The sequence below is a fragment of the Nerophis lumbriciformis genome, linkage group LG03 (assembly GCF_033978685.3).
Source record: "Nerophis lumbriciformis linkage group LG03, RoL_Nlum_v2.1, whole genome shotgun sequence".
In the NCBI taxonomy this organism is placed as follows: Eukaryota; Metazoa; Chordata; class Actinopteri; order Syngnathiformes; family Syngnathidae; genus Nerophis; species Nerophis lumbriciformis.
The window spans coordinates 67,637,501-67,649,631 of NC_084550.2; the positions used below are offsets into that span (position 1 = coordinate 67,637,501).

The window sequence follows — 12,131 nt, forward strand, 5'->3', positions numbered from 1 at the left end:
AGTTCACACCACCAGAGACGGCTCCCGCGGCCCTCGTCAGCCTGGTCCAAGCCATAGAGCAGAGAGGTAGGTCCTCTATCCGTGTCTTGTCGTCTGACACTCCGTCCGCCTCGCTGTCTTTCCATCTATGTGCGACTGTCTCCCTCACGCCATCTGCCTCCCACCCTCATGCCAGCGTTTGCACAAGTGTGGACCCACAGACAAGTGGATCCAGTCAGGGAGGCATACATGCGTAGAATTGCATGTGCAGGAGCAACATTGCCTCCTTTGTCAATTAGTTACATGTAGGAAGAATCAAAGGCAGGCCTTTTACATCAAAGTTTCATGTGCAGAGACAACCGAACCACTTCCTGTCTTACTTACACAGTGTGCTCATTGTAGGAAACTGGTTTCACATGCCCTAAAATGTCTAGTCCTTGACATGTGCCATAGACTTTATTTGGTATGTGATACTGTACTAAAATAGAACACTTTTTCTACAGTAGCTGCAATGTTAACGTGACACTGTTTAACTTTTTGCTTTGTTTAATTCCATGTTTAACTATCAACAAACCTTTATATTATATTGATATAACCTTTATATATATTTACATATATATATATATATACATATATATATATATATATATATATATATATATATAATATAAATGATAAATGGGTTGTACTTGTATAGCGCTTTTCTACCTTCAAGGTACTCAAAGCGCTTTGACACTACTTCCACATTTACCCATTCACACACACATTCACACACTGATGGAGGGAGCTGCCATGCAAGGCGCTAACCAGCACCCATCAGGAGCAAGGGTGAAGTGTCTTGCTCAGGACACAACGGACATGACGAGGTTGGTACTAGGTGGGGATTGAACCAGGGACCCTCGGGTCGCGCACGGCCATTCTTCCACTGCGCCACGCCGTCCCTATATATACAGTATATATTTACATTTATTTATTTATATATATATATATATATATATACATATATATATATATATATATTATATATACAGTATATATTTATATTTATTTATTTATTTATATATATATATATATATATATATATATATATATATATATACATATATATATATAAATAAATAAATATAAATATATACTGTATATATAATATATATATGTGTGTACATTAGAGATGTCCAATAATATCAGACTGCCGATATTATCGGCCGATAAATGCTTTAAAATGTAATATCGGAAATTATCTATATCAGTTTCAAAAAGTAAAATATATGACTTTTTAAAACGGAGTGGTACACGGACGTCGGGAGAAGTACAGAGCAGTTGCGTCTCCTAGTCATACTTGCCAACCCTCCCGATTTTCCCGGGAGACTGTCGAATTTCAGTGCCCCTCCCGAAAATCTCCCGGGGCAACCATTCTCCCGAATTTCTCCCGATTTCCGCTCAGACAACATTATTGGGGGCGTGCCTTAAAGGCACTGCCTTTGCGTGCCGGCCCAGTCACATAATATCTACGGCTTTTCACACACACAAGTGAATGCAAGGCGTACTTGGTCAACAGCCATACAGGTCACACTGAGGGTGGCCGTATAAACAACTTTAACACTGTTACAAATATGCATCACACTGTGAACCCACACCAAACAAGAATGACAAAAACATTTCGGGAGAACATCCGCACCGTAACACAACATAAACACAACAGAACAAATACCCAGAACACCTTGCAGCACTAACTCTTCCGGGGCGCTACAATATTCCCCCCCGCCCACCTCAACCTCCTCATGTTGTCCTTATGGCAGTGACATGTTGGAATTTTTTTCCATAACTTGAGTTGATTTATTTTGGAAAACCTTGTTAGATTGTTTAATGCATCCAGCGGGGCATCACAACAAAATTAGGCATAATTAATTCCACGACTGTATATATCGGAATCGGTAATTAAGAGTTGGACAATATCGGAATATCGGATATCGGCAAAAAAGCCATTATCGGACATCTCTAGTGTGCATATATTTATACGATGATATATAATATATTGAATATTTAGAGTATGTGAAAGTTTAACTCCTACCTTGTGATGACCTCCTTAATTAACCTCTTAAGGCCCAAGCTGTTTGTTTACATGCTTTTTTTTTTTATTTCTCTTTGCTATTTGGGCTTATTGGACCCTAATTAGAATAAAAACTAAAAATCATCTTTTGATATGATGTACTTAGTCCATAAGTACACAAACGTGTACTTCATGTTTAGTGACACGCTACAATATTTACCCCCCCACCCAACCACCCCCCCACCCACCCCCCCACCCCCCTCCCCACCCCCGCCCACCTCAACCTCCTCATGTTCTCCTCATGGCAGTGCCATGTTGGCATTTTTTTTCCATAACTTGAGTTGATTTATTTTGAAAAACCTTGTTACATTGTTTAATGCATCCAGCGGGGCATCACAACAAAATTAGGCATAATAATTTGTTCATTCCACAACTGTATATATTGGTATCGGTTGATATCGGAATCAGTAATTAAGAGTTGGACAATATCGGAATATCGGATATCGGCAAAAAAGCCATTATTGGACATCTCTAGTGTACATATATTTATACGATGATACATAATATAATTGAATATTTAGAGTATGTGAAAGTTTAACTCCTACCTTGTGATGACCTCCTTAATTAACCTCTTAAGGCCCAAGCTGTTTACATGCTTTTTTTTTAATTTCTCTTTGCTATTTGGGCTTATTGGACCCTAATTAGAATAAAAACTAAAAATCATCTTTTGATATGATGTACTTAGTCCATAAGTACACAAACGTGTACTTCATGTTTAGTGACATGCTAATTCTTATTTTTACACTTTTTTTTCCAAATTCCATTATATGTTACACTCTTCTGACACCACCAGATGGCAGTATAAGTGTCCACATAAGCGGCCATAAGACCCCAATTCAGTAGTGTACACAATTTTGGAAATAAGAGTTAAACGGTGCTGTCCACGCATGTGGCCACTAAGCCTTTAGTTAATGTTTTGTAATCAATCAGAAATATCAAGCAGCTAAAATGCGGCAAACATGGATAAGGCTATGTCTACACTAAGCCGGATAACCCTTTAAATAAAGAATTATTTAGCCTAAGCATCGTGTCAGCCACAATTAAGGTAACCAACCCTCCTTGGATAGTTTTTTTACACTGGTAAGTACGCCGTGTATTTCTTGAATCTCCGGCTCGTAGCTCTGTATGGACTCATCGTTCGTTTACAAACTGAGTTCGGAGAGGAAGTGACGCCACACAGGAAGTGACGTCAGAAACCTGTTTCCACTCGGAGGTAAACGCGAGAAAGATGGAGGCGAGTCATCCAGACATGCCCGTGTTTCTCCTTCCTCTACATGTACAGACGCTTCTGGAAATCACACATGAATACCTTAAGAGAAAGCGATTGCAGCTATTTGGGATACAACACTTCTCAGACGGCAAGAGAACTTTCCAATGTCCAGGTCTACTTACCGAAAAACTTTGTCCATTTGTCTAAGGAGAGACAACGAGAATGCAAGCTCCTGTGGATGTGATTAAAAAAAGGTAGAGCGTGCTTTGTATTACCTGGCTTTCGAGGAAAGACTACGGAAAACATTGAATGCATTTGGACTGGCAAAGCAGACTGTATCAGTTATTGTCTGCGATGTATGTCGACGTCTAGGTCTAGAGCAGGGGTCGGCAACCTTTACCACTCAAAGAGCCATTTTGACCCGTTCCCACAAATTAAAGAAAACAATGGGAGCCACAAAACTCTTTTGAAATTTAAAATGAAATAACACTACATACAAAGTTTTTTTTTGCTTTGTGTTATGTATAAAACAGGGGTCTCAGACACGCGGCCCACACCTTAATATGAAAATGTAATGTTAGTGCGGCCCGCGAGTTTTATATGAAGGGCACTTGACAGCGTCACACTTGCCAACCCTCCCGATTTTTCCGGTAGACTCCCGAATTTCAGGGAAACTATTCTCTCGAATGTATGCTGATTTTCACCCAAACCACAATAATAAGGGCGTGCCGTAATGTCACTACCTTTAGCGCCCTCTACGGCTTGAACAAACAGCTTGCCAGCCCAGTTACATGTTATATGAGGCTTCTGCAGACACACATAAGTGAATGCAACGCATACTTGGTTAACAGCCATACAGATCACACTGAGGGTGGCGATATAAACAACTTTAACACTCTTACTAATATGCGCCACACTGTGAACCCACACCAAACAAGAATGACAAACACATTTCGGGAGAACATCCGCACCGTAACACAACAGAACAAATACCCAGAATCCCATGCATCCCTAACTCTTACGGGCTACTTTATACACCCCCGCTACCACCAAAGCCCGCCACCCCAACCCTGCCCCCCTACACATCAACAACACCCCCCACCCCCCGTGCGTAGATTGAGGTGGGCGGGGTTTGGTAGTAGCAGGGTGTGTAATGTAGCCCGGAAGAGTTAGGGATGCATGGGATTCTGGGTATTTGTTCTGTTGTGTTTATGTTGTGTTACGGTGTGGATGTTCTCCCGAAATGTGTTTGTCATTCTTGTTTGGTGTGGGTTCACAGTGTGGCGCATATTAGTAAGAGTGTTATAGTTGTTTATACGGCCACCGTCAGTGTGATCTGTATGGCTGTTGAACAAGTATGCCTTGCTGTCACTTAGTGTGTGAGCAGACGCCACATACAAAATATAACTGGGCCGGCACGCTGTTTCTTAGGTGAAAAAGCGGACGCGACGACAGGTTGTAGAGGACGCAAAATGCAGTGCCATCACGGCACGCCCTCAATTTTGTTGTCCGCGTGAAAATCGGAGAATGTTTGCCCTGGGAGAGGCAGTGAAATCCGGAAGTCTCCCTGAAAAATCGGGAGGGTTGGCAAGAATGCAGCTGAGCCGCATCAGAGTGGTCAAAGAGGAGCCGCGGGTTGCCGACCCCTGGTCTAGAGTATATAAAGTCACCAAAAAGGAATGGACAATGAAGGTGAAGGCAAAAGAGTGAAGAGTGTCCTGACCAGATATCTACATCCCTAGATTGACTCATACCTGCCAACTACTTCGGTTTTCCCGTAATTAGTACGGTTTTCATCAACCTATTCCGGGCCACGGTTGCAGTGATAAAAAATACGGTTTTTCATTAATTAAAATTTTTTTATTTTTTTTAAGTTTTATTCACGAAATCGCGTAACAACAATGACATTCGACCTGCTTCCCGTAACTTCCTATCGAGCCATTCCGCGAGGCTATTTATAGCACCGCTGCCAAGCACGAGGCACCTGTTGTCATTGTTTCCAAACGAGCGAACGATCATGGAATCAGCCGGAGAAAAATCGCAAACGAGTCTTAAACCGAAAAGAAAACTGCAGTCATTCCGTGAAGAATATTCAAAAGCCTATCCGGGAATGATTATCCGTTCCAAAAAGGGTGAAAACTACGCGAATTGCACCTTGTGCAGACAAGATTTTTCGATCGGACACGGAGGAATTAGCGATGTAAAAGACCACGTTGGGACAAAAAAACACAAGTCTAATGCCGTTGCTAGCGATACAAGTGGAAAACTTTCAATGTTTTTCGGATTTTAGCCACAAAAAGGTAATGACACCAATGTTATCTATTGGAATTGTTTAGTACTGTTATACTGTTAAAAGTGTTTATACTATTTATGCTTTCAAGTCCAAGTTGAAGAAATCTTGTTAAATGTTGACAGCATAACTACCAAAATACAGAAGTATGTCCTTAATATTTTTGCAGTGCTATTTCTGTTGAAAAGTTAAAATGATTACATTAGAGATGTGATGTGCCACTTTTCAAGCGTCTGATGGCTTAAATTAATTTTCATTAATTTTTCATATTTTGAATTATTTTGAAAGGCTTACAAAAAAACTACATTTGAATTGTAATTCCATGCTATTGACAGGACTATTAAGTTTAATGAAGTTAGCTTACCATGTTTACAGTATGATAATTGTGATAGAAATGTGAATTTTAGGCACAGAATATTTTTTACAATTGAACAAGGCAGTAGATTATACAAGCTTGGACAGAAAGTTAATAATGACACCAATTTTTTTTTTAATGGAATTGTTTAGTACTGTTTTACCATTTGTTTACTGTAAAAAGTGTTTATACTGTTTATACTTTCAATTAACAAATTGAAGTCTTGTGAAAGGTTGACAGGATAGCTGGCATTAACTGTCAAAATAATTTCAAACTATTGAAGTTAGCTTACAGAATAAACATGTCAATCAACCCATATGATTTTTGCTGTAATATTTTTGTTTTGAAAAGTCACTGTGACTGATAGAAAAGTGATGATTTTAGCAACATTTTAACCTGTCTGAATGCTAATAATCATTTTGCGTCGGGGGGCGAAGCCTGAACCCTCCACCAGGACTTTGTCCTGGACCTACCGGGGCCTGCGGCCCCTGGACCCTGGCTACTAGGTTTTTCTGATTTCAAAAGTTGGCAGGTATGTTGACTGATGTAAAATGTTCTTTATCACATTGTTTACTTCCACCTGTTTATTAAAGATTTGATTAATTTACGATGTCTCAGGTGTGATTCACTACAATAGGGCCCCACAGCACACTGGATTCCAGTTAATTGAAATACCACAACACTGGATATTGTTCAGATAAGTTCCATTTAATTTAAGAACGTGCACACAAAGCAGCACTGGAGGTGACTATGACGTGCGCATTTTCCGCGCATGCGTACTAGGTCGCGTTGCGCCGGCGGACGGAGGGGGGGGAGGCGGTGTTAAACGACCATTGTGTGTGTGTGTGGACAAGGATAAGGTTAAGTGGGATTTACCTAGGCTACCCTTAGGTAAAAGGGACCTAAGTGTGGAGAGAGTGTTGTACATTTTCCCCCATCATGCACTCTAATGGATTTAAATGGGTGTAATTTTGAAATTGCTTATGGTGTTTGGTTGTGTAATATCCACAATGTTCAGTGAGCAGGTTGTGTTGTGTGACCATCTGTGTTGACCCTAATGTTAATTGCATTTTTTTTTTTTTTGCACCATGACTAGGGAGAGTTGTTTGGATTGTGTCATTGGTGTGCTATTATTTCAAAGTACTTTCAAGGGTCATTGATCTACTCCATTTACTCACATTGTCCACTTTATGGCAGCATATATGTAGCATTCAGAGACTGCCTGTTATTAATGATTAATTTGAAAGCCCTTTGCTCCTTGGTGGATATCAATATCGAGATTCATTGTTTTTTCAATGTGAAAGACTTTTGGCAAGTGACTCAAAGATGAAAGTGAAATGAAACAGTCAAGTTATTTTGGCACATTTGTCAGGCACAACAAAAGATGTTAAGGTTTGTTGATTGACTTTTTAAACTTTCTTGTGATCAGACAATATTTTCGGTATATTAGATGGAATTTTTATGGACTTCACTAAGCATCAAGCGGTGCCTATAAGAACAGCTGATAGGCAACACGTCACAGTGGTCAGGTAACCCTTCTGAAGAAGACTTCAGATGACAGGTCAGTTTTAGTCTTAGACTGGTCAGATCTAGTCTTAGACTTGGTTTGGTCAGATCTATTCTTAGACGTAGATTGGTCCGATCTCGTCTGAGACTTAGATTGGTCCGATCTAGTCTGAGACTTAGATTGGTCCGATCTAGTCTGAGACTTAGATTGGTCCGATCTAGACTGAGACTTGGTTTGGTCAGATCTATTCTTAGACTTAGATTGGTCCGATCTCGTCTGAGACTTAGATTGGTCCGATCTCGTCTGAGACTTAGATTGGTCCGATCTAGTCTGAGACTTAGATTGGTCCAATCTAGTCTGAGACTTAGATTGGTCCAATCTAGTCTGAGACTTAGATTGGTCCAATCTAGTCTGAGACTTAGATTGGTCCAATCTAGTCTGAGACTTAGATTGGTCCAATCTAGTCTGAGACTTAGATTGGTCCAATCTAGTCTGAGACTTAGATTGGTCCAATCTAGTCTGAGACTTAGATTGGTCCAATCTAGTCTGAGACTTAGATTAGTCACATATAGTCTGAGACTTAGACTGGTTACATCTAGTGTGAGACTTAGACTGGTCACATCTAGTCTGAGATATAGATTGGTCACATCTAGTCTGAAACATTGATTGGTCACATCAAGTCTGAGACATAGATTGGTCACATCAAGTCTGAGACATAGATTGGTCACATCTGGTCTGAGATTTAGATTGGTCACATCTGGTCTGAGACTTAGATTGGTCACATCTAGTCTGAGACTTAGATTGGTCACATCTAGTCTGAGACTTAGATTGGTCACATCTAGTCTGAGACTTAGATTGGTCACATCTAGTCTGAGACTTAGATTGGTCACATCTAGTCTGAGACTTAGATTGGTCCCATCTATTCTGAAATTTAGATTGGTCCCATCTTGTCTGAGACTTAGACTGGTCACATCTTGTCTGAGACTTAGACTGGTCACATCTTGTCTGAGACTTAGACTGGTCACATCTAGTCTGAGACTTAGATTGGTCACATCTAGTCTGAGACTTAGATTGGTCACATCTAGTCTGAGACTTAGATTGGTCACATCTAGTCTGAGACTTAGATTGGTCACATCTAGTCTGAGACTTAGATTGGTCAAATCTAGTCTGAGACATAGATTGGTCACATCAAGTCTGAGACATAGATTGGTCACATCTAGTCTGAGACATAGATTGGTCACATATAGTTTGAGATTTAGATTGGTCCCATCTAGTCTGAGATTTAGACTGGTCCCATCTAGTCTGAGACTTAGACTGGTCCCATCTAGTCTGAGACTTAGACTGGTCCCATCTAGTCTGAGACTTAGATTGGTCCCATCTAGTCTGAGACTTAGATTGATTCCATCTAGTCTCACGGCTGGTGTCAAATCCCCAATTATTTATACTCCGAAACCAGGAGGGGTATGCCTGGGCAAGGATGTTTTCGCCATATCGTAGTGAGAAAAACAAATCGAACAGTTGACAGTCGAAACAGGTCAGGTAAAAATTCCATCTAATATACTGAAAGTATTGTCTGATTACAAGAGCATTTGAAAAGTATATGAATAAGAAGACATAATGAACCTTTTTGGGCAAATGGGCCAAAAGAAATTGACGCACACACAGTCAGACTGTTTCATGTCACTTTCATCTTTGAGTCACTTGCCAAAAGTGTCTTTCACGCTGGAAAAAAAATCTTGATATTGATATCCACCTGGGTCGCAAAAGGTCTGTCTGGAATGTAAACAGTTTGATGTAGCAATGGTGATGAAATGCATCCATGAATTGGATGCACACACTTTATGGTTTTCTCAACTACCTGAGAGACGGGACTTGTCTCAAGAAATTGCCTTCCTGAATCAAACCGTCTAGACCTGATTTTCCTGGAGGATTTTATGCATTGGAAAAGAGTCATGTTGCCATCCCGTTCACACCGTCTTTCACTTGTAGAAACCGGGGGGGGGGGGGGAAATACTTAGACTGGCATGAACCGTATGTGGAAACGATTATAAAATGTTGAATGAACTAATAGGAGTGCTTTTCCTTGGTGAACTAGGTAAATATACCACAATGTCATATGTCAAATCGCTGCTGCTTCAGAATCTTTGCTCCCTTTGCCATTTCAAGCGTTTACTTGTCCAAATAAACCGCATAATGTCATCTCTGTGTTTCTCAGGTCTGGACTCGACAACTCTGTACAGGATGACTGCTAGTTCCTCCATTTCAGACAGCCCAGTGCACAGCCTCAGTCCTGGTGGGTGTCTTTCTGCATTCTAATGTTTTATGATCAGTCCCGTATCTTTACGTAGTCGTGCTGGACTCCTCATGTGCAGAGAGTGATATCAGTCAGACCGATGTGTCCATCCTGTCAGAGGGGGTCTTGCACTACCTGAGAGACCTCCCTTCGCCGGTCATCCCTGCCTGCACCTACGCTCCGTTACAAGCTGCCGTCGCACAGCAGCAGCAGGCCCTGCAGCAGTCGACAGGTAGGAAAGACTAACAGATTCATGTAAAGTCGGGCTTAAAAAGCGGCTCAGCGCTGTACAGTAAGTAGTACCTCAATTTAGGAGCACGATTCGTTCCACGACCCAGCGCGTAACTCAGAACACTTGTATCTCTTCAATCAATCAATCAATCAATCAATGTTTACTTATATAGCCCTAAATCACAAGTGTCTCAAAGGGCTGCACAAGCCACAACGACATCCTCGGCTCACATCCCACATCAGGGCAAGGAAAAACTCAACCCAATGGAATGACAATGAGAAACCTTGAACATATATCATGTCCTGCACTATTAAAGTGTCTCGCTACAGAGGCGTTTATATCACAATTAGGGATGTCCCGATCCGATATTTGGATCGGATCGGCTGCCGATATTTGCCAAAAATTGCGTATCGGCATGGCATGGGAAAATGCCGATCCAGATCCAGTTTAAAAAAAAACTCCGGTCCGTGTTTTCCAACGCACCGATTTAAATAATACATTCCACTTTTCTGCTGCCCCGTAATTTCCGTTCCGCATTTTCCAGCACACCTTCAACACATCCACATGTCTGTGAATTCTCACGCAGTTGCTTTTAGCTGCTGGCATTACACGACAGGCTCTTCTCACTCTTTCCTGTGTCTCCCTCTCACAGACAGCAAGTGCACCTTCTTACACACGTCACGTACTGTCACGACATACGTCACATACGTATACGTCCTCCCCGAGCAGAGAGGTAGCAGCATGGCTAACGTTAGCTGTGATGCTAGCGCAGCCGTGCGAGCAACGCTCCCTCTAAGGTGCTCGCCTGTGCAATTGCGCAGTTTAAGCGTCCTCTGTGCATAGCAAATCTATGCCACGCACAAAATCTAATAAAAAAATAAGCGCATAACAATTTTCAACACACCGACTCGACAGAGAAAACAGTTTTCTTCATCATTGTTCAAATATTGTGACGTCTGTCGAGACGCTTATCTCCATTCGGTGCCACACGCCCACACCATCAAAATGCCGAGGCAAAAATTTCCACATCAACACCGTATGAAAAAATTAGTGATTTTTTTAGTTGTGATTTCCTTCTCTGCATGAAAGTTTAAAAGTAGCATATATTAATGCAGTATGAAGAAGAATGTTTTAATGTAGACATGCAAGCCTTGAAAGAACATTTTGAAAATCAAGACTACATTTCCTGCAAATGGGTGCATTTCTACCCTATATTTTAACTTTAGATTTATTCTCATATCAAACTCTTTTGGCTGTCTTTTTGACACTTACATCCGGCGCCGATATGTCATCTTAGTGACATCATGCACAAAAGTGCACTAATAGCTTATTTTAAAATGTCTCTGACAATCTTGCACTTTCTGTTTTGGAAATGACATGAATGTTTGTGCCACTGCTTAATAACTGTTTAATAAATACACTTTTAGTTGTGATTTCCTTCTCGGCATGAAAGTTTAAAAGTAGCATATATTAATGCAGTATGAAGAAGAATGTTTTAATGTAGACACATAGAATCATCATACTGCTGTGATTATATGCATCAAGTGTTCATTCAAGGCTAAGGCAAAATATGGAGATATATATGGTGTATCGTGACATGGCTTAAAAATATGGAAATATTAATAAAAGGCCATATCGTCCAGCCCGACTCCTAATGTGTGACTCAAATGAGAGAACTTTCTTTCTCCTGATGGCAGCATGTCACTGAAACACGCACGACCAGTGCCTCATAAAAACGTATATTTGTTTGTTGTGTTAAAAAAAGCAGCACCATGTAAAGATATATTAACTCTTTATTGCTCAAAGGGCACAACCCCGTTACAAATATTTTTTCACCCGGCGGTGAAAATGCCCGTAACTCAGGGTATGCGCACAACTTAAAGCACGATGAAAAGCTGAGCGACAGCTCCTGTGTCAAATGACTCGTAAGTGAAGGCACTCCTAAGTCCAGGTACCACTGTAGTTGCATTCTGGGTCCTCGTTATAGATCCTTTGTGTCTGGACCCCGACTTAAAGGTCTACTGAAATGCGATTTTCTTTTTTAAACGGGGATAGCAGGTCCATTCTATGTGTCATACTTGATCATTTCGCGATATTGCCATATTTTTGCTGAAAGGATTTAGTAGAGAACATCGACGATAAAGTTCGCAACTTT

General features: G+C 40.8%; 1 protein-coding gene across 3 annotated transcripts in view; it reads left to right on the forward strand.

The window, feature by feature from the left end:
- Positions 1-12,131, forward strand: part of pik3r2 (phosphoinositide-3-kinase, regulatory subunit 2 (beta)) — a 150,456-nt gene that overhangs the window by 102,324 nt on the left and 36,001 nt on the right. For all 3 annotated transcript variants that reach the window (XM_061941605.2, XM_061941618.2, XM_061941612.2), the window contains exons 3-5: positions 1-66; positions 9,667-9,744; positions 9,824-9,976. The exon at positions 1-66 is cut by the window's left edge and continues 27 nt beyond it. In XM_061941605.2, the coding sequence (XP_061797589.1) occupies positions 1-66; positions 9,667-9,744; positions 9,824-9,976 (297 nt within the window). The remainder of the gene's footprint in view (positions 67-9,666; positions 9,745-9,823; positions 9,977-12,131) is intronic.